The sequence below is a fragment of the Pinus tabuliformis genome, chromosome J (genome assembly GCF_031772625.1).
Source record: "Pinus tabuliformis cultivar Carrire ecotype Pingquan chromosome J, CPIR1, whole genome shotgun sequence".
In the NCBI taxonomy this organism is placed as follows: Eukaryota; Viridiplantae; Streptophyta; class Pinopsida; order Pinales; family Pinaceae; genus Pinus; species Pinus tabuliformis.
Window position 1 is genome coordinate 554571770 of NC_142295.1, and position 27323 is coordinate 554599092.

General features: G+C 39.2%; 1 protein-coding gene across 2 annotated transcripts in view; it reads right to left on the bottom strand.

Annotated features, from left to right (window-relative positions):
* LOC149228210 (mitochondrial ATP-independent inner membrane protease subunit 2-like) overlaps window positions 1-26441 on the bottom strand; it is a 124500-nt gene extending 98059 nt beyond the window's left edge. Inside the window, exon 1 of one of the 2 annotated variants that reach the window (XM_089378102.1) lies at window positions 26073-26441. In XM_089378102.1, the coding sequence (XP_089234228.1) occupies window positions 26073-26144 (72 nt within the window). In that variant the 5' untranslated portion in view covers window positions 26145-26441. The remainder of the gene's footprint in view (window positions 1-26072) is intronic. The other variant, XM_089378103.1, reaches the window with a different exon arrangement.
* Window positions 26442-27323: the final 882 nt, after the last annotated feature.

Sequence of the window (27323 nt, forward strand, 5' to 3'; positions counted from 1 at the left end):
TTTTATGTAATTTGACTTAGTCAAAATGTTAAACATCACATTACAACATCTCTACCATAATGGGCTGGAGAGCGCCTCTGGGCACAATCATTAAATAAGTATCTATATACCGAAATATATCAGCTATGTTACCAAATCATTCATCCCTCTCCTTGAATACGTCAGGATATGTATTGGATCCAGATACAGATCCTTCTCAGATAAAACTCGGATCCTTAGTGTATCCAGATCCATAGGTAATACAACATGCATCTGTCACGGGATCTGTTATTAAGTATACCTAACGATAGATTCCAGTGTTACATCCCCACCCCAAGATCGGAAACAGTCAAGACTGAACAGTTAAATAAATCAGCATTCATGGAAAATTTTGAAAGCTTGCTGCGTAAATAATTCCAACGTGCACAATCCTAATAACAGCCAATAGAGGTTACATAATCAGATTCAAAAGACGAATTGCAGGTGCAACGTGAGACCAAAATTTATGAATCGTGCAGCATTATCATATTTTCAAATGTTATATATGATTTAAGAAAATAAATAAAATAGTAATTTAGTTCTTAAAATCTAAGTCGCATGAAACTTGGAAATTGTTACAGCTTTTGGATATGGGAACACCATGGAAACATAACCCCCAACAAATGGGTACACACCTGAAAAACACAATATATAAAAAATACTCTCTCTCTCTCATATATATATATATCTTCTTTTAAATAACACATTAGGAATTGTGGGTGCAGTAGTATCATATTTTTCAAAAGTTATATATAATTGAAGAAAATAACTAAAATACCAAATTAGTTCAATAAAACCTAATTTGTGTGAAACTTGGAAATGGGTAAAGGTTTTGAATGGAACAGCATGCAAACATGACCCCCATCAAACAGGTATACACCTGAAAAACACAATATTAAAAAAATAATATACATATATATATGAGATTTTTTTTAAATAACACATTATCTTGCACGAAATAAGAATGATACAAATAAATGACATTTTGGAAGGGAACATGTCTATATTAACTCCCAAATCTAATTACATCATACAAAATCCAAAAGGAGCATTTATAGATGAGGCTACATGCGCCAAAATATAACATGAACTAAAGACTAATACATATCCATTCCATCTTTATCTTCATCGATAAAAATAGAACAAGATCGTTGCTTACCACTGGATTCAGAATTGGAAGAGGTTCCACTTCCACCTTCATCACTATCAACATTAAGAGCAGCAAAATAGGATTTCGGATCCACACCCAAGTCTTTAGGAGGCCCACTTGTATATTTTTCACCCTAACAAGACACAAGGAATGGAGTAGAATACACATATAGACAAGATCCTTGACCCTTTGCAATCCCAAAGAATTTCACAAAATGCACCAAAGCTCGTGCTCTTAGGCAAAACATGCCCAGTATGGGCCACCTTGTTCAAGTTGTGTTTTGAATTCATGCAACATGCTTGAAATGTTTCAGGCCTGTTTCGGCATTTCCAATGGTTTTCGACTTTGGTATGAGGGTTTTTCCTACAATGTAAACGCAGTTGTCTATAATGCGACTTTTTGGAAGCCTTTCCGGTGGGTTTTTCCGGTCAAAATCCGGCAGCAATTTATTGGAATCGCAAGTTTGATAGCTAGTTTCTACGCAATCAAAGCGTCCTAGGGGTTTTTCAGGGTGCTGAATCCAAATATGCAGTTAAAAAACCATTTTAACTGCAACAAATCAAGATTTAACCTCAATTTCTTCCGCCAGATTCCGTCACTGAAATTTCCAAAAAATCGCATTATAGACAACTCCCAATGTAAACTAGTGCAGCCATATAAATTAAAAGGCTAATAAATGTCGATAGGTATTAAAGCACTTACCTCATGATAATCTCACACTGTCAAGTTTTAAAAAATCATAAAAAAAATAATTAAATTAAAATTTTATTTTAAATAATTGTTATTATTATTTATTATAACGAGAATTAATATGGGTTAAACATATATACATTTAAAAAAACATGTAACAAGATTCTTAACCAAAGAGATTCACCCCCACCAGTGTTGCGGGGGAGCGCCCCCCCCCCCCCTTCGAACCCGCTCCCGAAGCACGCTCCGGGCGGGAGCGGCTCGGGAGCGGGCTCCCCAAATCGCTCCCGGACAGGAGCGATTTTCGGGAGCGCGCTCCCGTAAAAAAATTTGCGCTCCCTGGTCTGTGAGGGAGCGCTTCAGGGAGCGATCGCTCCCGCGCTCCCGGAGCGCTTTTTAATGCCCGGGAGCGATCGGGGAGCGATCGCATTAAAAAACGCTCCGGGAGCGAATTTTAAAAAACCGGGAGCGGTTCGGCGGAAAAAAATTCCGCCGGACCCGAAAAAACAAAAAAATTTAACTAATTTTTTTTGGTTTATAAGCCCAATGGGCCAAAAAAAAATCATTTCAATGAGATTGAGCTTGAGCTTGAGAGCTGAGGAAGAGCAAAGGAGCAAGGAGCAAGAGCTGAGGAGCAAGGAGCCAGAGCTGAGGAGCGAGGAGCAAGTGCCAAGGAGCGAGGAGCAAGCTTGCAGAGGTAAGTAACTTAATCATTTAGTTAGTTTAGTTGGTTAGGTAGTTAGTTTGGTTAGTTTAATTTACCTGTTTGAGTTTAAAGATCATTAATTTAAATTAAATTAATAAATTAAATGAATTAATCCCAATAAACTAAATTAATTTGCAGATTCAAGACTCAAACCCTACAAACATCAAACACGATGGACCTGGGGATTTTTATTGGCATTTTCCTCTTCCTGGTCCCTTTTCTGGTTATTATGGTGGTGGAGAGTAGGAAACGGAGGGGGCCTGAAACTGAAGAGGTGGATGAAGAAGCCGGAGGAAGTCAAATAGGTGAAAACCCCAGTGAGGAGGATGTGGAGGAGGGTGAACATGAGGGTCAAAAAACTAAACAAGACCAAACTCCATTGTGGAAATATGTTCAGAGGGCTGAAACAGGGAGAGGGGGTGGAACCACTAAATTTCATTGCCCCCATTGCAACACTGATTACACAGGCTCATACACCCGTGCTAGAAGACACCTTTGCGGGAAAAGGGCATGGGATGGAGAGAAACAAATAGGAATCAAAACTTGCAACGCGGTGTCAACAGCAGATAGAGCCAAATACATAAAGGAAGAGGAGGACGCCCAATACAGAGCAAAAAGATCAAGGGGTTTCTTTGAAAGCTCACAAAGAACTCCTTCAGCATCCTCCCAAGGCAGTGGATATGGACATGGAGGCTCAGGGTCATCATCTTTACGCCGTAGAACCATATCAGATTTCCTTGATGAGGGGTGTAGGAATGATGTGGATTCAAAAATTTACAGGTTCCTCTATGCAAATGGGATACCATTCAATGTTCTACGCTCACCTTATTGGCACGAAATGGTTTCTGCCATAAATGATGCCCCTAAAGGATACAAGAGCCCTGGGTATGACAAGGCAAGAACTGTTGGCCTTGATCATGAAAAAGCAAAAATATCACATTCTTTGAATAAAATGACAAGTTCTTGGACTGACAATGGGGTGTCCATTGTATCTGATGGATGGACAAATGTAAAAGGCAAGCCATTGATAAGTGTTCTTGCTGTGTCCCGAAGTGGTCCCATTTTTCTAGCTGCACATGATTACTCAGACAAGTTCAAGACCGCTATCAACATTGCAGAAGCATTGCTTGAAACAATTGAGCGTATTGGCCCATACAATGTCATCCAAGTCATCACTGATAATGCTCCTAATTGTAAGGCAGCGGGAGCAATTATTGAGGATAGATACCCGAACATATTTTGGTCTAGATGTTTGGTTCACACATTGAACCTTCTGTTGCATGATATTGTCAAAAACAAAAATGAACAATACCAATGGATTGGCGATTTCTACAAGAAAGGAAAAAAATGATAAAATTTATTACAAATCATAGCAATACCCATGGCCTTTTCCGCAGTCACTCGAGATTGGAGTTGCTGAAGATTGCGAGGACTAGATTTGGTAGCTATTACCTCACCTTCAGGCGCCTTTTGAAGGTAAGAGAGGGTTTAGCTAGCATGGTATCAAGTCCAAATTGGCAGGTGTTAAAGGAAAGGGCTACAAATGTAGCTGACATTGCAGGTTTTGAAACGGTGGAGGAGGCCGCTCTTGATGGGCAGTTTTGGACAACTGTGAGACAGGTATTGGATTTCACCAAGCCAATTTATAACATGATTCGGTTTGCAGATACAGACAAACCAGTGATTGGCGAGGTGTATGAGCAAATGGATACCATGTTGGGGGAAATAAAAGACATTGTTAATAACAGAGATCCCGACTTGTACAATCTGATTCACGATTGTGTGTGTGAATGGTGGAAAAGGCTTAACCTTCCACTACATTGCTTGGCGTATATCCTTACGCCAAAATACTACTCAGATTCTTGGTTGGGCAAACCTGCAGCAGGGGGTGGTGTTAGGACCAAACCCCATTTAGATCGAGAGGTAACTAAAGGATATCTGGATGCATTAGAAAAGTTGGTGCCTGACAGGGAGGAATGTGCAGCTGTGCGCCTTGAAATAGGCAGATACTTCACTGGCAGTGGTTTGTATGGTAACTTCCATGCAATGGACGACAAAGATAAATTTGATTCTCTCACATGGTGGGAAACATATGGCGGCGACGGACTTTTGCGAAAATTGGCATTGAAAGTTCTTGCACAGGTTGTAAATTCTTCTTCTGCAGAGAGGTGTTGGAGCACCTACAGTTATATACATAATGTGAAAAGAAACAGGCTCAACGAAAACCGAGCAGAAAGCTTGGTTTATGTGCACTACAATTTGAGGTTGTTGAGCCATTACTGTGATCGGGCTAATGAAGATCCCACATATAAAATTTGGGACAATCACCCTGAGGACGACAATTTGGAGGATGGCATTGTACATATGGAAGAACTAGAAGATGAGCTTGTACGGGATGAAGCTGAAGCAGCTGCAGCAGCCATGCCACCTCCACCTCCACCATCCAGTAGCAGTTCTCGGGGCCCGAGTCTTGTTCCATTGCTGTCGCCACCTCCATCGACACCCTCACGTGGAGGCTCTAGTTCTGGTCGTCGGTCTGGGCGGGAGACTCCTAGAAGACCACCACGACCTACTTATACTCCTGGAGACTCTCGTGGCAAGGGCCACTTGTAGATTTACAGTTTACTTGTCTTTTTTAGTTTCTATTAGACTTGTCACTTTAGTTTTCATAACTGTTCAGTGTTGAGTTTTGAGTCCTTGACTCTTGACTCTTGACTCTTTCATATCATTATGACATTATGATATTTTTTGTAAACATTATATCACTGTGACAATGAAAATTTGAAGTTTGAAGTTGGGCCTTGGCAATTATAACTCATTGGTAATGATTGTGAATTATGAATATGATGCTTTGTGAAAGACTAAAGTTGTTTCATTTCATCTCATTATTCATGTTTCATTTTATAAATTTTTAACATTTCATATCATGTTAACAGTTAGAAGTTAGGACTTAGAAATATCTTCGATATTACTTCTTGTAATGGTTAAACTTGGCTTACAAGTACAACTTGTTACTTTGGTGATCAATGATGATAAATGTTATTGAATTGAATGTTATTTTAATTTATTATTTTACTAAGGTTGATGACGATTATAATTTCTAGATGATTGATGTGATATGGTTCAATGATCAATTTATGTTTTTTTATGTTTTTTATGTCTATTTCATCATTCTACATGTTTTTGTTGACATATATGTATCAAAAATTAAAAAATATAAAAAATATATATATTTTTAAAAAATCGCTCCGGGATTCGCTCCCAAATCGGGAGCTTCTGAAAATGGTCGCTCCCGCTCCCAAGTAACACTGACCCCCACTTTACCATGGAGGTTTTTAGCATGTAAACAGGTTTTGTTGCAATACCATGGCTTACTAATACCACATTTCCCAAAAAGCCATAATTTATGTTCATATTACATTTTTTAATTAATCAATTTAATTAAAAGGTTAAAAAATGACATCACTACTTTTGAGATAAATCTCAACCTTTGATTTGTTACTATGGAGGTTAAATCCGAACCGTCCACCTAATAATTATTGATAATTAAATTAAAATTCTAGAAGCCATATTCCAAATAGACACACCTTAGGGAATGGTAAACTTTCAACAAGCCCTAAGTTGAAGCCTTGTGTAGAACTAGGATTTTATTAGGCCTTAAATTGCCTAGGTTTAACGACATCAGCGTAATGAGGCACTTTTCACCATGCAATGTGCTAGATTTTGATTTTGTGAGGTCAAACAAAGAAAAAGATGCCAAATCAGCTCCAATGCTTTAGTAGCTCAAGCCCTAGTTGAATTCAGCCCTTTCCCTAGCCCTAGCAACTCACCTTGAAGGGCCTAAAAAGTGAGAAAGGGGAGAAAGGTAAAAATTTTGAAGAGTTTTGATCATTAATGGGATTGTGATGCATTTTCCTACTTGGGTGATGGAGTCTTAATAATTTAAACCATTGAGATATCAAATATTTGCATGAAGTAAGGGGGAAACCCTAGTTTACCCTAGCTATCTTTTTACGAGGGGAGAAATTATCTAGAAGAATGTTCAATAGAAGATTTTTTGGGAAGTTCGAGAAAATAGATTAAACATGCAACAATTTACCAAGAATTTCCAATAAAAATTTGCTTTTAGACAAGGAACAAGTAGAAACCATAGCAATAGTTCATTCCATGTAAAACGATAAAAGATATGCAATAAATACTCACAAATTTTTCAAGAGCATGACTTCTTTCAATGCCAAAGAGATGTCTCCAACACAAAAACTAATCTCCAATAGCAAAAATCCACATAAGATCACATCTCTTCAAGTACCAAAGTAGAATAGGCGAAGTCAACTTCTTCTAGAGAGACCCAAATCCACCAGATTCATGATGACAAATGAAAATAAGTGATCCTCTTGTCATAGGAGGTCTATCACCTCTAATAATTCACTAAAAGCCCCCAAAACAAGTTTAATTTGAAGTAGACACAAAATAAATGGATTACAAGCCAACCCAATAGCTCAACAAATAAAATATGCCAATAAATGACCACAAGTGTGAGCCATAAGCCCTTAGTAAGCATGACATTGTGTCCTTTTAGGCCTTGAAATGCTCCAAAGTTGCACTGGAAGGGCTAAATGAGTTTCCAAGCATCATGATCAATCATCAATTCAAGGAAAAAACCTCAAAGCATCTCCATGCGTCCAAAAGCCAACTCTAGGTGCCTTGCATCATCTCTATGGGTGCCATGTAAACAACATGTACTCTCTCTCCAGTGTCGGGCTCTATCAGGTGCAACAAGCCCTCCTCAATCATCGTAGGGTATAGTCATCCACAACTAGGCTCTAGATCCATGCATGCCCCATCAAGTAGTGTCAAGGCCAACCTAGGCACATGTTGGGCCCAATGGTACATCATCAATGTGAATCAAGATAAGCTCAGCATTTAGGCATTTAAGTGTGCTCTGGGGTGTCCATCAACTGGCAGGTGTTGAAAATTGGCAGCTAAGGGATGAATTTCCTTGAATAAAATCTCATTTTTGACTATTCAAGAGTAACTTTATAAAAATAGAAAGTCATGTCTATCATTTCAAGTATGACTTTCCAAAAGTAGTAAATCAACCTGCTTCAATTGGTAATCAAGTATAGATGATAGAAAATCACTTCACTTATCCTTAATAAATCTTAATTACTCGGTTTTTACTTAATCATTAATATTAACAATAATATTATTATTATTATCCTTATGATACTATAATATAATTATTAAAAGGGAAATAGTAAATACATGTCATCTTTCCTACTTGGCACTCAATCATGCCACTTTGACCTCTCTCTCCCCTTGATGGCACTCGTACCCATCTCTCTCTTAATGGATTCATTGCACTCCTCTTACACTCTCGTACACACATTAAAGGCTTGTCATAAAAGATTCCTCTTACGCACTCTTCAATGCATATGTTACACTCTCTCCTTCAAGGCATGTGTTTTCCTCTTTATGGCATGAGTTAAAAAGGAAAGCATATCTCCTTTATGACATGAGTTGCAAAGGCATGTGTACCTCCCTAAATGGCATATGTAACTCTCCCTCAAGGTATGCGAGTTACTCCTCCTTCATGGCTCGAACTCCTTGCTCCTCCTATATATATGTGCCTCTCATCTTCACTACTTACTTGTGCATTGTGAAAGGAGACTTCGAACCTGTGAAAGAGAGTTGGAGAGAATATAGAAGGATTGAGAGAGTGAGAGAGAGACTTGAAGAGTAAGAGCAGAACTTGGTGAGCCAAAGTGATTCATTGTTTGCATCGCAGCTGCTAGCAGAGATCTTGCTACAGCTAGGTTAGATTAGGGTGAACTTCTTCATTCTCTTGATATCTCATCGTATTTTGTTTCTCTGTTGAACAATTGATTTCCAATAGAAGAAGTATCTGGTTGGGTTTTCCCCTTATGGGTTTTGCCCTAGTCATTGGACCTAAATTCTCTCTCATTGTGTTCTTGGATGTCTTCTATTTTGCATATGGTTTATATGGTTTATATGGTGGATGTCTTCTATCTTGTAGCCAAGATTGAAGTTCGCGTACTTCAAGGACAAGTTGGTGGTTGTGAAGATTACCCCTCGTTGGGAGAGAGTTTTGATATGACACCAGCATGGATGGACATTCTCCCAAAAGGGAGAATGGTCCAAGAGACCCAGAGTACTCAACAAGTAGGTTTGAGTGAGTGCCTCTCGGAAAAGACCCAATCACAAACCAAAGATTGGGTGTAGTGAGGTTTGTGGACCCAATCACCAACCAGGGAAGGGTTAAATGAGTTCTTGGACCCGATAACACACCAAGGAAGGGTGTCGTGAGGTCCTTTCAACATCTAGACCCAATCACCAACCAAGGAAGGGTTGAGTGATGTATTAGCCCAGAGTGCTCACCAATATCGGTGAGTGAGGTGCTTGCTAGTTGAGGTCTCAACATTTTGGCCTAGGAAGAGACCTTCGGATTTGAGGACCAACCACTCTGGAGGAGTGAGTCTTGATATACTGATGAAATTTCCATGGATTTGGTACCGCCCCGGATATGGCCATTAGTGGATGCTGATGGTAAATGATAATGCTAATGATGATTTGATATAACCTTTTCTTTAGAGAAATTTGTCAACTTGAGAACATCTATGGCAGTCATTATGAATACCTCCCTAGTTAATGTTAGTTTTTGTAGCATCGAATGTATTCTAGCCACGAAATTTGTCGGAGAGGCTAGAATACATGTATTCTCCAAAACCCATAAATCATTTCTAGAAATTCCACCTAAAAACAACTTAATTAAAATAATTAATCAAAATTTAATATTTCTGAAGTCTAAACTTCGGAAATATGATTAAGGGTAATAATTAAGTCATGGTGAGAATCTTCTAGAAAAATACTTGGATCGAGTTCCAGTTAATTTTAGCCATCAATTATGTTTTAATCATGGTCGTTGATGTCTCAACGAGAGATTATAAGAAGAAACTCGATGGGTCTTGGAGAAAACACACCAGCAGTTTGATTTCACTAGCAGATCGATGATCTGAAATGGGGCTCTAAAGGCTTCTTGTCTGCTTACAAGAACCTCTCCCACTCCAAAGCTTATATATTCCCAAGATCTATGCTTATAATTGATAAATGCAGAATTAAAAGAACTTGAGATAGGTGCATGCTTGTACTTGTCCTTAACTATTTATGTGTTTTGAGTTCATTTTCTTATGTTGAAATAAAACTCAGGTAACATTAAATAAAAGCAACAAATAAGCAAACACATGAGACAACAATGTAATATGGAGTTCACCCTGATATCTTGGGCCATGTCTCCTTGAGCTCTAATCAACTCGACTAGGCTCTTTGGGATTATGGCTTCAATTCTTTTACAAGCTCCACACTCAACTCCATTGGTTTACAACTGAACCTATGGGTTTAAAATACCATCTTATCCTGCTGGCTATCCATACTCTAGAGATAGATCTAGGCTTCTCTGGACTAGATTCCTTCAATCAGCGCTCTGAGCTATCTTGAGCTCTAGCTTGCACCAACTCCCTCAGAATTCTCTTATTGTCTCTGGAACTCCCTCTACTGTCTTCAGCACACATCAGACATCAGCAACAATTGGATCATTTGATCTCTTTGTTGATCTCTCGGCTCTGGCTTTTGGCTCTCGCTCTCGCTCCGGTTCTCGCTCTCGGCTCTCGCTCTTTTCTTTGGCTCTTACGAGCTTCTGAGTTCGCTTGACCTCCAAGTGACTCTCCGTCAATTGAGCTCTCTGGTTTCGCTCGACCTCCAAGCAACTCCAAAAACTCCTCCTCTTTCAATTGTGCTCTCTGGCTTTTGTGAGGCATCCCTCCGACTCTGCGACTCTCTGCCCATTTCTCTGTGTGTAATCATCCCTTTGTCTCTTCGACTGGCCCTCTGGCTCTCTAGCTCTCTAGCTCTGCAATTGGCCATCTGGCTCTATGGCTCTCTGCGTATAACGCATTCCTGTTACAAAATGCCTGCTTACAGCGTGGCACAGGTGATTCAGGAACAGGGACAGTTTACAAAGGAATCGGCGGCCCTTTCTGTGGCCTTCACTCCCGAAATAGCCAAATAACCTAAGTTGCACGAAACAGGGAAACGGGTACAAGTTTCTGAAACGGGCACAGGTACGAAACATGACCTCCCCAAATTTTGGAAATGGGGAAACGGAGTATATATATATATATATATATATATATATATATGACATTTAAGAAATATGTGCAATCATAAAGCATATATGATACATTTTAATTTATTACATTATGATTAAATTGTCAATTGTCAATGCATAAACTATAAGTCTCTAAATTTACATCACATTTACTCATGAATGATCACATAATGAAAAAAGCAATATCAAAAATCAGCCACGAGAAATTTCTAATTTGTTGTCTCTTGCTTGATTGGGAGTCTCCTCCTTTATAGTCAAACGACCTTAGTGCTCTTGATTAAATACAAGTTCCATACCCTAGTACCCTATGTGCTCTTGATTATTGGGAGTCTCCCCTGCATAGAGGGCTTGGTTCTCTTAATTAAATACAAGTTCCATACTCTAGTACATGACAAAATCCAATGGAAACATTGTAATCCTCCTAATCCTGAAATCCTGAAAAACGATAAGTCTGTTGGATTTTGAGTGAGATCTAAAATTCTACTTTCTCCATATGAAATCCAATGAGGGCGAAACCACTCTCAAACATCCTGAGTCATTTCATGGTAATGTTAAAAGTTTAAGTAAAATGATGAAAATGAAAAATAAAAGAGAATGTCACTTTTACTTTAAGAATTTAACATTACCATGAACTGCATATCAACACTAGGGCCATAGGCTTGAACATTAGGCTGCCCCACTCAGAAAATCCTCTGTTTTATAACTTGAGAGGCATTTAGAAGCATCCAGAAGATATTTTAGTCGCCCAACAAAAAAATTAGAAGCGAAAACATAAAAAAAAATACAAGAAAAAGTCAAGTTAGAAGAAGAAACTCCACCATATGGCCTGGAAACGCGTTTTCGGCCATAATGGCCACGTTTCCTCCTCGAGAAACGGGCCAGTAGGGCCGGAAACGCGTTTCCAAGCCGTACGGTACGAGTTTCATCATTTCCGTTTCGTTTCCTGCCGGAAACGGACCCTTCTCTAACATTTCCTGCAACTTAGCAAATAACGGAAATACACAGGAAACGCACAAAAACACATCATGGGCTTTAAGCCCGGACTTCAAATGGCCTTCAATCGCATCCATATCCCTCTTAGGTCCATCATGTCATCGCAAATCGTGATCGCACAGGCGTATGGCCAAAAGAACCCAATACATGGGAAATACATAGAAATCCCGTAATTTTGGATTTCAATATTTATGAAATCGCGTCCATAATTCCCATCGGGTCCACCTTTTATCGGCATATCGCAATGTGCATTGGCCCTTTGGGATCGCCGATCGCCGATCGCCGATCAAATCAAGACCGTCCATTCTTTTTCCGATCCGACAGTTGATATCGCACATCGCATATCGCTATCGCTACGACCTGGGGTTCTTTCAAGTTTCCATATACCATGGAACACGTCGATCCGCCAATCCGATCATCGCAATCGCAAGTCACATGTCACATGGCCCTTAGCGCTATCTCCTCTAATCATCGATCGCCGACGCCAATCATCACATATCGCAATCGGTCCCGATATCGCGCTAAGGCCTACCGCCGATGCGATATATCGGAGATCGCTATCGGGGAGTCCTTTTGCCTTTGGTCTAAGTCCTCCTTTTAAACCTTCCAATGCGATTTTTCCATATAAGGCCTTAAGCCCAATTTTATAAGAATTTGCCTCCTTTTCAAAGGACAATGGGCAAACTTCTTTTTACCATAACTTCTTCATCCGAAATCCCTTTTAGTCCATTCAAATTGCATTGGATTCAGATTGAGGAGATCTATGCAATGGGACCATTTCCATGAGCAACCCTTGACTTTCATTTTCCTCTATGAGGAATATTCATAGACTTAGAAATCTATTCTAGATCCATTTTGGATCACACCTTCCCACTAAAAAAACCTTTTGGTCTCCAAAAGACTAATATATTGATCTAAATAGTAAATGAGAGTAACAACACCCTCTTCTTTCAGCCTCCATACACTTGCCTTGCATAGTGCCTCTGAACCAAAGCCTTTGACCACTTTCCTTCCTGGATGTGCTGGTCCTCCTGGGAAGAACTATCTTCCTTCTTGACTTCCTGCAGAACTCCTGCTGAGAAGGTCACAGAAGGTAGTTTAAACTTCTCTCAAGGTGGCTCAAACCAATGTGAAGTTACATCTGCTTCACAAAATTTTCATTTGTACCTGTTTGACATACTGTTAACAACAACAGGATTACAGACAACAATTGAATGGTCTAAACTCCTGCTTCAACAAAATAAACAGATTTCACATCTTGTGAACACCTCCATGTCTTTACATCTGCATACAAATGATTGACTAGATAACCAACCAACAAAACATGCCTTTAAAACAATTAATCCTTGAAGTCGAGAATGTAGAAAAAGAATTCTACAGTTCTTTTTCAAAGATGAAACACTTCATCATCATCTCCATCTTGGAGACCCAATCAACTTTTCTCAAGTCAATATTAACATGACATGCATGTTTACAACAAAGTAATCAACCCTTCAAGTTAATCACACATACATGTTCAAATACAAGGAAATCATCAACATCCCTGCGTTCATGCACATTATTTTCATGCATGCATTTCATCTTTCAACTTTCGCTTAAGTACACTGTACTTTCGAAGCTGAAATGAATATAATGTTGCAGTAATAAAGTGAGTCTCCTACTCAACTTTTCCATTCACCTTCTTGGTAAAATCCTGCAACTTGCATTCCATTAACAAAGAAATGCATTCTATTGATTTGATGCATTTTCAAAAGACATGCAACCTTAATTGGATAAGAACTCTAACCATTTCTTACCAATCCATTTCAAAGGTCCTTCCTTTGTCTGCACATCAACATCAACATGTGAATCATCCTGAAACACATCAATCATGGAATCTTTCTTCCCATCCCTACCATTCTCTCTTTCCACCTTTTGAAGTTTCGTGGAAGCATTGTTGGATTCAGAGTCCAACATTTTGCAACAATATGTCGTGCTAATGCCAGTAAGTGCAACACGTGCATCCTCTTGACGGCATGATTTGCCTCGTCCAATGGACCTTTGGCTTCTTGCTTCTTTTCCTTCCAAAGTTTTTTGCATGTGGCCATTCTCTTCCAACAGCTAGAAACATTATGGTTAACCAAACCACAAGAGGAACATGCAATTCTTTTCCCATGCTTATATGGAAATTTATCATGCTTTACATAATCAAAAGGAATATGATTAGAACCAGATTTATACCTTTCTCTTTTACCTTTATTACCTTCATGAGGAAGTGAATTGAATGAAGAAGTAGCTCCCTTTGGAACACCATCAATCTCTTCATTGATTTCAGAGTTTCCACAACTCTCTGGTTCAAGTGTATGCTTATGAACACCTGCATCTTGCAAATGATGTTCCAAGCTATTGCATTCCCCATGAATACAATCTTTACACTCTTGAGGTAGAAGACCTGAAATGAAACTCCTTCTTGGAACTGTTTCAACTGTCTTCATGGCAGCTTTGGAACTTTCTCCATAAGATTGTCCATAGCCAAGACCCAAATACTTAAGCCTTAACACCTGCATCCTGCAAATGATGTTCCAAGCTATTGCATTCCCCATGAATACAATCTTTACACTCTTGAGGTAGAAGACCTGAAATGAAACTCCTTGGAACTGTTTCAATTGTCTTCATGGCACTTTTGGAACTTTCTCCATAAGATTGTCCATAGCCAAGACTCAAATACTTAGGCCTTTCCTCAACCATTATTGGCTCAACAATACCCTGTGCATGTTTGCCCAAGCCTTTTCCTTCATAGCCCACCTTGGACATTAACTTGGAACCTATGCCTCTGGTATGTTTTTCAAAAAAACCAATATAATCATTCTTAGAAGAATTTGAAGACAAACTGAAATTATTTACCTCTTCTTCAAGCTGATACTTGACTAAGGCTTCTTTGGCAACAAAGCGTTGTGTCTCCAACTCATGCATCCTTTTCAGGTCCATATTTGCAATATGAAGTTGCCTCTCCATTCCCTGCAATTTGTCAGAAAGCAACTATTTCTCTTCCTTCATTGAATTCAACTACTCTCTAAGTATGATGCTCTTCCTTCCATCCTCATACATTTCTCTCACCATATCCATCATGATGAACAAGTCTTACTTCATGTCTTCATCAAATAATCTTGTGAAGAAAGAAGAATTTGAGGACTCACTTGTAGAAGTAGTCATTATCAAAATGAACAAAAGAACTTCAAACAAGATTAACAAAGAGCTTATTCAAGCAACCTTTTGCAACAAACGTCTTGTGCTTCAAGGATTGCTATGAGGTCCTTTGGGATAAGAAGAATGCCTTTAGCCCTTCTTCCTTCTTGTCCTCTCCTGGACTTAGCTAACAGCAGCTTTCCCTGAACCTTTGCAAACTCGAACAACAGTTAGTTTACAAACTATCAAACAGCAAAATCCTTGCTACTGTTTGAACACCTTTCAAGCCAAACAAGCAAATAGATTGCTTTGTCAATCAAGCATCCTGATCTGATATCACCTGCATCATGATACCATCTGCTCTGGTATAACCAGTTCTAATATCACCTTCTTTGAACGTGGGGTTAATACACCTGATGCTCTGATATAACCGCTCTGATACCACCTGATCTGAAATGGGGCTCTAAAGGCTTCTTGTCTGCTTACAAGAACCTCTCCCACTCCAACGCTTATATATTCCCAAGATCTATGCTTATAATTGATAAATGCGGAATTAAAATAACTTGAGATAGGTGTATGCTTGTGTTTGTCCTTAACTGTTTATGTGTTTTGAGTTCATTTGCTTATGCTGAAATAAAACTCAGATAACAGTAAATAAAAGCAGCAAATAAGCAAACACATGAGACAACAATGTAATATGGAGTTCACCCTGATATCTTGGGCTACGTCTCCTTGAGCTCTAATCAACTCGACTAGGCTCTTTGGGATTATGGCTTCAATCATAGTTGCGGGCCCCCCCCGGGAACGATTCGCGCTCCCAAAATCGCTCCAGAACGGGAGCGATTTTCGGGAGCACGCTCCCAAAAAAAAATTTGCTCTCCCTGCCATTTTCGGGAGCGGTCGCTCTGTCACTCCCGGAGCGAATTTTTAAGCCCGGGAGCGATCGGGGAGCGATCGCTCTCGATCACTCCCAGGCATTAAAAAATCGCTCCGGGAGCATTTCAAGCGGCGCCAGAAGAACAAAAAAAAAATAATAATAACAAAAAAATCCGCAGACCAATAAATTAATATATATATATATATAGATAGATAGATATATAGATATATTTAAAAGCCCAATGGGCCTAAAAAAACTTCATTATCACTTCATTGAGTTGAGTTTGTTGGAGAGCAAGAGCAAATGAGCAAGGAGAAGCAAGGAGCAAGTGTCGAGGAGCGAGGAGCAAGTGCCTAGGAGCGAGGAGCAAGCCTGCAGAGGTAAGTAACTTAGTAATTTAATTAGTTTAGTTAGTTTAATTTAATTAGGTAGTAATTTAGTTAATTTAATTTAGTTTATTGAGTTTAAAAATCATGAATTTAAATTAAATTAATAAATTAAATTACTTAATCCCAATAAATTAAATTAATTTGCAGATTCAATAATCAAAACCCTACAAACATCAAACACCATGGACCTGGCTATATTTCTTGGCATTTTCCTCTTCTTGGTCCCTTTTATGGTTATTATGGTGCTGGAGAGTAGGAAACAGAGGGGCCAAACTGAAGAGGGGGGTGAAGAAGCCGGAGAAAGTCGAATTGGTGAAAACCCCAATGAGGAGGAGCTGGAGGAGGGTGAACATGACTCTCAAAAAACTAAACAAGACCAAACCCCATTGTGGAAATATGTTAACAAGGCTGAAACAGGGAGAGGGGGTGGAACCACTAAATTTCATTGCCCCCATTGCAACACTGATGACACAGGTTCATACACCCGTGCTAGAAGACACCTCTGCGGGAAAAGGCCATGGGATGGAGACAAACAAATAGGAATCAAAACTTGTACAGCGGTGTCAGCAGCGGATAGAGCCAAATACATAAGGGAAGAGGAGGAAGCCCAATACAAATCAAAGAAATCAAGGGGTTTCTTTGAACCAAGCTCACAATCACAAAGAACTCCTTCAGCATCCTCCCAAGGCAATGGATATGGAGGCACAGGGTCATCATCTTTAAGGCGTAGAACCATATCAGATTTCCTTGATGAGGGGTGTAGGAATGATGTGGATTCAAAGGTTTACAGGTTTCTCTATGCATGTGGGATACCATTCAATGTTCTTCGCTCACCTTATTGGCACGAAATGGTTTCTGCCATAAATGATGCCCCTAAAGGATACAAGAGCCCTAGGTATCACAAGGCAAGAACCGTTGGCCTTGATCATGAAAAAGCAAAAATATCACATTCTTTGAATAGAATGACAAGTTCTTGGACTGACCATGGGGTGTCCATTGTATATGATGGATGGACAAATGTAAAAGGCAAGCCATTGATAAGTGTTCTTGGTGTGTCTGTTAGTGGTCCCATCTTTCTAACTGCACATGATTACTCAAACAAGTTCAAGATCGCCATCAGCATTGCAAAAGCATTACTTGAAACAATTGAGCGTATTGGGCCATACAATGTCATCCAAGTCATCACTAATAATGCTCCTAATTGTAAGGTAGCGGGAGCAATTATTGAGGATAAATACCCTAACATATTTTGGTCTGGATGTTTAGTTCACACATTGAACCTTCTGTTGCATGATATTGTCAAGAACAAAAATGAACAATACCAATGGATTGGTGATTTGTACAAGAAAGGCAAACAAATGATAAAATTTATTACAAATCATAGCAATACCCATGGCCTTTTCCGCAGTCACTCGAGATTGGAGTTGTTGAAGATTGCGAAGACCAGATTTGGTAGCCATTACCTCACCTTCAGGCGCCTTTTGAAGGTAAGAGAGGCATTGGCTAGCATGGTATCAAGTCCACATTGGCAGGTATTAAAGGAAAGGGCTACAAATGCAGCTGACAGGGGAGGTTTTGAAATGGTGGAGGAAGCCGCTCTTGATGGTCAATTTTGGACAATGTGAGGCAAGTATTGGATTTCACCAAGCCCATTTATCACATGATTCGGTTTGCAGATACAGAAAAACTAGTGATTGGCGAGGTGTATGAGCATATGGATACCATGTTGGGGGAAATAAAAGATATTGTTCATAACAGAGATCCCGACTTGTACAAACTAATTCACGATTGTGTGTGTGAACGGTGGAATAGACTTAATCTTCCACTACATTGCTTGGCGTATATCCTTACGCCAAAATACTACTCTACATCTTGGTTGGGCCAACCTGTAGCAGGGGGTGGGGTTAGGACCAAACCCCATTTAGATCCAGAGGTAACTAGAGGATATTTGGAAGCATTAGAAAAGTTGGTACCTGACAGGGAGGAATGTGCAGCTGTGCGCTTTGAAATAGGCAGATACTTCAGTGGCACTGGCTTGTATGGTAACTTCCATGCAATGGACGACAGAGATAGATTTGATACTCTCACATGGTGGGAAACATATGGCGGCCACGGACTTCTGCCAAAATTGGCAAAAAAAGTTCTTTCACAGGTTGTAAATACTTCTTCTGCAGAGAGGTGTTGGAGCACCTACAGCTACATACATAATGTGAAAAGAAACAGACTCAATGAAAACCGAGCAGAAAGCTTGGTTTATGTGCACTACAACTTGAGGTTGTTGAGTCATTACTGTGATCGGGCTTATGAGGATCCCACATAAAATTTGAGCCAATCACCCAGAGGATGACAATTTGGAGGATGGCATTGTACATATCGAAGAACTGGAAGAGGAACTTGTAAGGGATGAAGATGAATCAGCTGCAGCAGCCATGCCACCTCCACCTCCACCATCCAGTAGCAGTGCTCGAGGTCCGAGTCTTGTTCCTTCATTGTCGCCACCTCCATCTACACCCTCACGTGGAGGTTCTAGTTCTAGTCGTTGGTCTATGCGGGAGACTCCTAAAAGACCACCACGACCTGCTTATACTCCTAGAGACTCTCGTGGCAAGGGCCACATATAGATTCACAGTTTACTTATCTTTTTTAGTTTCTATTAGACTTTAGTTTTCATAACTGTTGAGTTTTGAGTCCTTGACTCTTGACTCTTTACTCTTTCATATCATAATGATATTTTTTGTAAACAATATATCACTGTGACAATGAAAATTTGAAGTTTGAAGTTGGGCCTTGGCAATTATAACTCATTGGTAATGATTGTGAATTATGAATATGATCCTTCGTGAAAGACTAAAGTTGTTTCATTTCATTTCATTATTCATGTTTCATTTTATAAATTTATAACATTTCATATCATGTTAACAGTTAGAAGTTAGGACTTAGAAATATCTTAGATATTACTTCTTGTAATGGTTAAACTTAGCTTACAAGTACAACTTTGGTGATCAATGATGATAAATGTTATTGAATTTTCAATTTTGAAAGCTTGAAGTTGAAACTTTAAGATTGAATTTGATGAATCGCGATTCATGAGACTCAATATGTTGCAGTTGTAATATGTATTTTACTAACTTGTGGACATGGTTGATGACGATTATAATTTCTAGAATCTAGATGATTGATGTGATATGGTTCAATCATAAATCTATGTTTTTTTATGTTTTTTTATGTTTTTTATGTCTAATTCATCATTCTACATGTTTTTGTTGACATATATGTATCAAAAATTAAAAAATATAAAAAATATATATATTTTTTAAAAAATCACTCCTGGATTCGCTCCCAAACCAGGGGCTTCTGAAAATGTTCGCTCCCGCTCCCGCTCCCAAGCAACATGGGCTTCAATTCTTTAACAAGCCCCACGCTCAACTCCATTGGTTTACAACTGAACCTATGGGTTTAGAATACCATCTTATCCTGCTGGTTGTCCATACTCTACAGACAGATCTAGGCTTCTCTGGACTAGATTCCTTCAATCAGCGCTCTAAGCTATCTTGAGCTCTAGCTTGCACCAACTCCCTCAGAATTCTCTTACTGTCTCTGGAACTCCTTCTTCTGTCTTCAGCACACATCAGACATCAGCAACAGTTGGATCATTTGATGTCTTTGTTGTTCTCTCGGCTCTAGCTCTCGCTCTGGCTCTCACTCTAGTTCTGGCTCTGTCTCTGGCTTTGGCTCTTTGCTCTGGCTCTGGCTCTTTGCTCTGGCTCTTACGAGCTTCTGAGTTCGCTCGACCTCTAAGCGACTCTCCATCAATTGAGCTCTCTGGTTTCGCTCAACCTCCAAGCGACTGCAAAAACTCCTCCTCTTTCAATTGTGCTCTCTGGCTTTTGTGAGGCATCCCTCCAACTCTGTGGCTCTCTGCCCGTTTCTCTATGTGTAATCATCCCTTTGTCTCTTCGACTGGCCCTCTAGCTCTCTGGCTCTGCGACTAGCCATCTGGCTTTGTGGCTCTATGGCTCTCTACGTATAACGCATTCCTGTTACAAAACGCCTGCTTATAGCGTGGCACAGGTGATTCAGGAACATGGACAGTTTACAAAGGAATCGACGGCCCTTTTTGTGGCCTTCACTCCCGAAATAGCCAAATAAGAGAAATACACAAGAAACGCACGAAAACACATCATGGGCTTTAAGCCCGAACTTCAAATGGCCTTCAATCGCATCAAGATCCCTCTCAGGTCCATCCTGTCATCGCAAATCGCGATCACACAGGCGTATGGCCAAAAGAACCCAATACACGCGAAATACATAGAAATCCCGTAATTCCGAATTTCAAAATTTATGAAATCGCATCCATAATTCCCATTGGGTCCACCTTTTATCGACATATCGCAATGTGCATTGGCCCTTTGTATCGGGGATCATCGATCGCCAATCGCCGATCAAATCAGGACCGTCCATTCTTTTTCTGATCCAACAGTTGATATCGAACATCGCATATGCTATCGCTACGGCCCGAGGGTTCTTTCCATATACCATAGAACACGCCGACGTCGATCCGCCAATCCAATCATCGCAATCGCAAGTCACATGTCGCATGGCCCTTAGCACTATCTCCTCTGATTGTCGATCGCTGACGCCGATCATCGCATATCGCAATCGGCTCTACCTAGGTCCTGATATCGCGCTAAGGCCTACCTCCGATGCGATATGTCGGAGATCGCTATCGGGGGAGTCCTTCCGCCTTTGGTCTGAGTACTCCTTTTAACCCTTCCGATGCGATTTTTTCATATAAGGCCTTAAGCCCAATTTTATAAGAATTTGCCTCATTTTCAAAGGACAATGGCAAACTTCTTTTTACCATAACTTCTTCATCCGAAGTCCGTTTTAGTCCATTCAAATTGCATTGGATTCAGAGTGAGGAGATCTATGCAATGGGACCATTTCCAAGAGCAGCCCTTGATTTTCATTTTCCTCTGTGAGGAATATTCATAAACTTAGAAGTCTATTCTAGATCCATTTTGGATCAATCGATTTCCATAGTAGCAGCGTTGAGTTGTCGAATAGAGAGCTAGTGAGCTCGAAGCAGTGAGAGAGGAGCAGGGATAGTAAGGTTGGAGGATGTTTTTCTAGTTCCAGTGAGTGCACTGCAGAGAGGAAGCGCATTGCTTCAGAGGGGATTCCGTATTTCGCTGGGGAGAAGCAGTGATTCAATGCCAGAAACCAAAGAGAGAGTCTGGAGGCCAGGAGGATCCATCTTCCAGAGAATAGTTGATCAGATAGTGACAGGGAAAGCATTTCCAAGTTGTGAGGACGCGGTACTGTGTAGGCTAACGCAGTGACTACGCAGAGGCAACAAAGAGCAACTCAAATTGAGCCAAGGTCAGTGTCGGATCGCCTGTGGGAGTGATATTTTTCTCACTAGATTTATTGTCAGCTATTTCTCTGTATGGATTGCTAGCTTTGAGCATTCATAGTCTTGTACTTAGATTTACTACTACATAATATTAAAACCCTCAGTTGTTGCACCGGTTTTTCCGAGTTGGTTTTTTCCGGGGACTTAATCCAAAAATAATTGTGTATTTGTGTGTATGCATCTATTCTTCCAACAGTTTTATTTCTTCTGCGGTATTTATTTTGTGAAGGTTGCAATGTATTTGTTTCGATATTTGTCGTAGCACACAGCAAATAATTTGTTTAATTAAATTAATAAATAGAATAAATAAAATCAGTTGTTGCAATAGGATTCGGGTTTCTGAATTTTCACAGTTAAGAGAGAGTGTTGAATTTGTAACTATGCTCAGTGTTCATAATGTATATTTGGCCACTTGATGTACTTGTATCAATTATTGTAAATCATATTTTAAATTCTAGAGTCAAAAGAAAAATTATTTTGAGTCAAATTCTCATTGACACTTTTAAAAGAAGAAAATTTGAATTTTCAAATTGTAATTTTTGGCTCCAAAAGTTGTCAAGTCGGCCTAGGGCAAAAAACACACCCATTTGACCCAACAGATCACTATCTCGACCTCATTTCTCCTCCACCAACTCGCACTTCCTCAAGAAGATATTTTTTGGGCATCTTAGTGAAGATCAATAAGGACAAGGATGACAAAAAAGAAGACAAATTGCATCTCTTTCTCTCTCTCTCAAGCTCGCACATGTGGATTGGTTCCCTCTCTTCTGGTTCGCAGTTTTTTTTGCACAGTTCTGTTGCATGGGGTCAAAATTTTGGGCAGTTGCAGGGGCCGAAGTTCTGGGTTAGTTAAGGAAAATTGTGGATCAGACTGGGAAGCTTGACTTGGAGGGTTTGACCAGGTTTGACCATAGGTCTAGGTGTGTCTCTTGTTGAATAAAAGAATTTCTCTGTTGAAAAGGTTGCTAAGTTTTTTAACTTGGTGAGTTTTCTCAAAATAAATCTTGTTTTCTCATTGCAAATTGTGATCTATTGTTCTACTGTTCCTGTATGGTTGAATTTCTTAAGTATAATTGTTGAATGATATATTGGAATAATTTAAAAGAAGATCAACATCAAAAGTAATTATCAGTATTTCAGAAATATTGTGCTAGTCTATATTGCACTTAGAAAATCAACAAAGAGTGTGCATCATGTGTTTGGAATCTGGATCTCAAATGTTGGGCATCAATCTGAATTCTTGGGATACTATGATTTCAAAACCAGGTATAGTTATCAAACGTTTGTGTCTGTAGACGGGATTACAGAAATTTATCCAGAAGTTTTTCCCATTTTTTACTTTCAAGTTAAGGTTGATGCTTTATTCTAGTTGCTGCTATCGTTAGTGGGTAGCCACTTGTAGCTTTAATGTGTCTTTTGAATGATTGTAGAACACACTCTGAACTTGAATCCATGCAGCTCTGATTACTGTCCCCTTTCACTGTTGATGTTTTTCACATTTGACCTGTGTCATAAATCCTATGTTCTTGTTTAAGGGGACAAATAAAAATCCCAGATGTGGCTTCATAATTGGTAGGAAATAGAGACCCTGCCAGAGAAAGTAATGAAGCTGGCCCTAAATTAGAATATAATTCACAAAATCTGAAATTTAAATAGTTGCAGGTCTGAGATCTGAGTTTGTTGCATCACTAGTTAAAAAATAACACTGAGTTCTGCAGTAAAGAAATGCAAGTCTTTTTCTTCATTCCAGGACTTATCCAGATTCTATAGTAAAATGGTGCAAATTTTTTTCCATGGCAAATGTTTGGAACATCCCGTCCCACCCACTAAAGCACTTAAGTGATTGTGAGATTGTTAGTACCTTGCCGACCCCAACTGGAACATGAGGAGCATACATGTCACAAGCAAGATTTGAAACTGGATGAAGAAGATAACAACTTCTCCTCATACCATCCAAGCTAGCCTCGATTGATTTATCTTTAGTAAAATGGTGCAAGTTCTTCATCCCATAATGTATTTTCTTCATTCCACGATGTCTTATATAGGTCATAACAAACCCCAATTGGAATTATTGATCAAATATAAAACATCAGCATGAGATATCATAAGCTGCTAATCTAATCTTTCACTGAATTTCCAACTTCATAAACAGAATCTACTGAAGATACACTCCTGCAATCTGCTAGCATTGTTTATAGTTTCCAGAACATTGCAAATACTAACTAAAAGGACACCAACCAAGATGCTACTTCCAGTAGTATTTAAGGCCAACACAACCGGATTTCAAGATATCTTAAATTCTCTAGCAGAACATGTTGGTTGAGATTGATCGGCCATGCCAAATTTAACCATCTGTGACCAAAAACCTGGGTTATATTCTATTATAAAAGTCAGTTCCAAAATTCTGAAATGACAGAAAATTTAGGAGGTTAATCCAAATTTTATTATTAAAGATGACACAGCTGTCCCATCATGTTGATATTTCTGGTATGCACCAAACTAGGAAGTTCAATTTGAAATTATTAGAGAAGTTTTGAGTTTGTTCACAGGAAAGTAATGGGAAATCATCAACGCATCAGAAAACTCGAGTTTCAAGTAGGAAATTAATAGTAATAACATGACATTCTCATCACTTCTTCAACATATTTTACAAAACATAATTCATACTTTTATCACCCAAACATCCCAATATGGTGTAGGTGTGGAGCCTTGGTACGATGGTAAAGTACATCCCAATACGGTGTAGGTGTGGAGTCTTGGTACGATGGTAACGTAGGGACCCCTCACCAAGGTTCAAATCCCCAGAAACATGCTTCACCACTCGTGGGCATTCTTGCCTGTGCAAGAAAGCCTCATGAGGATGGGCCCTGGCGCAATTCCTCAGCAAATTTGGCGGAGTAAATTCCCCCAACCATGATGATACCTTAGCCAAGCCATGTTCTTCGTCAAGTTAAAGTAAAGCAATGCCAAATTAAAAAATTATCGGTGTGAGTAAATCTGCTTCCAAGTGAAAGAATACATGTGCATTTGGGATTGCAGAGGTCACCTTAACAGTAGACACTAATTGTACCATTAAATCTTAAAGAAATATAGTGTGTTCATTTTACAATAGGTGTGTATATTTAAATCTTATGGAAATATAGTGTGTATATCGTAATGCAGATAGGAAGCAGTGGTTTCATTGTGTTTTATTCTGTACCAATTGATACAGGTCAAAGGCCCGCATCTAAAAGGAAGACGAAATGAGATATTTAAGAGTGCTTTTGGTCAAATAAGCACGTATAATTGTGTTTCCTTTGATTGCCGTATTTATAATGTACACTTTACAAAGAGAGGATCCAATCATAAGGTGATCAAATCAAAAAGTAACCTGTTAACACTGCGTGTCATGAGTGTATGAAGTAAATTAATATATACAATAAATGTGGATTGGCCTCGGAGAGCGTATCAATTTCTCCTAGTCTAAACGGACTGAGACCCCACTTTTCTCCTGGTTACAAATGGCACCCCATGGTCTGACCTTGACCATGGGTTTGTTGCCAAAGAAGCGAACGCGGGACTGATTATTGGCCACCTGTATGACATCGCTAGCTGCCATGGACAGAGTAAACAATAATCGATAGGTCCAAATTGATTCACCGGACCGTATAGGAGAGTGATGTCCAAACTGAATAAAAGGATGCCTGAGCTGCCCATGTAGAATTGTTGGAAAACCGTAATCTTAAAATAAGAAGAGCTCATTCGGCCAAAAATCTCTCTTGTTTGTTGTCTGCTTTGTCTAATTGCTCACTACAGTCTCCATGGCTCAAATAATAAATTTTGATCCTGTTATAGTGCATGCAATGATTTTGATCCCTTAAAGGGTTGGTGCTTTGGTGTCTGCATATCCAAACAATATCAAAGAATAAAACGACGCCTACAAGGATTTCTTTTGCCATGTATGCAAACAATATCACAAAATATAATGGGACCTATAACCATGGCTAAAAATGATATTTACTCATCTGCAGCTAGGGTAAGCGCTTCTGGCTTAAGGGTAGCTAAATATAAATAACATCAATCCCAAACACATTTTTTGGGGGGTTGCAAAGGAAATTCCTTGACAGCTTATCTATGCGGTTAATAGGTAAGATTACTCCATGATCAGTTGTTAAGGACTTTGCCAGCAAGGAAAGATTCAAAGGTCAAATCCTTTCTTCGTATCAAAATGAGTATCGTACCGTGTTAATGCCGAGTTGGGTTCATAGCTCCCCGCAGATCAAACAATACAATCATAAAGCGTGGGCTAAGCCAACTATCCCAGCAAAATTTACAGAATAACAACATAATAGAATAATTTCCATTAACAAAGTACCCAAAGAAGAACATGCGGGTGATGGCGAGGCAAGGGCAGAGCAAAATAGAAATGCAACTGAATGCCCCTGATCGTGAAGAAGACAATCCAAGAATATATCAATTAAGGGCAACTTAGAGAATAACTAACCTTCGTGCTGAGGGAAACCGAGTACTCTATCTTGTGGACAATATAGCGAAGCCAGGTAGAGAGGGAAGCCATATCTTGTCTTGTGGCAGTGCTCCTCCTCCTCAAGGACGCATCGCAACCCCAAAATGGAAATGAAAGCCAATTACAGATGGTCTACCGATTACAAGATTAGAGTTGATGCACTCAAATTCTGAGAAAGGGTTTGTTACAGACGGACAGGAGAGGGCTTTTGAATTGAATGGCCATTAGTCATGTAGAGGGCTTTTGTATCGAATGGACATTAGTTATGTATGTATGGGATCTCGTTGTCTCGTGCCATCTTGCCACGTTAACCATAAAAATTGCACGAAAGGACCCTCCCCGCCTTCTCGACTTTGGTTTACATGAATGAATGGTTAGACGTGATCTGGGATTCTTTCAATTTTATCAATGCTCGTTAAGGAAAAATGGATTTGGTAGCTCGAATGGTTTGAATCACAGTGAGATTTAATTCCAAGAAACAATTTTTTGTTGCGATAAGATTTTTAAAAAGTAGGCACTTATTTCATTTCTTATTTCTGATAATGTTAGTTATTGGTATATGATTTTTTCATATATATTTTGGTGTTATATATTTCATTTTTAATTTTGCTAATTTCAATCCAGTAAACCTTGTAATGTGGGATAAAAAGAAGTTTTTCTTTGAAACTTTAGTCACTTTTATTATTTTATATGGCTGTGAGGTTTGGGGTTGCAGCATCTCCAAAAAATTATGGAGAAAGATTGAGCAAATCCAGAAGCGTTTTATAACTTATAATCTAAAAATTAAATGTAATACACCATATCCTATTCTTCTCCTTATAGAAGGAGGTATTTCCCTATTGAGAGCCTAACTATGATTAGGTTTTTGTTGTACAAGCACAAACTCAATAACATAGAGACTTCCTAAGCTAGCTTTAAATTCCAGCCAAAACCACCTAAGGCTCAATCGGGGGTGGCATAAAGACACAAGGGCCTGGTTAGACTATTGGGAGATCAACGAGAATGATGCATTGCAAAACATAAATAACATTAAAGGTATTGTTACTTCTAAGTTCAAAGAAAAAATGTGGTGTGAGAAAGATTTAGCGCTAAATGAAAATTAAGTTATTATAAGAAGGTCATCAACCCCACGCTAGAAGATCAAAAGTATCTCTCTATTTTAACTAGCTCAAAGAAGAAAATTAATATAGCAAAGATTAGAACAAATTCTCATGAGCTCCATAGTGAAAC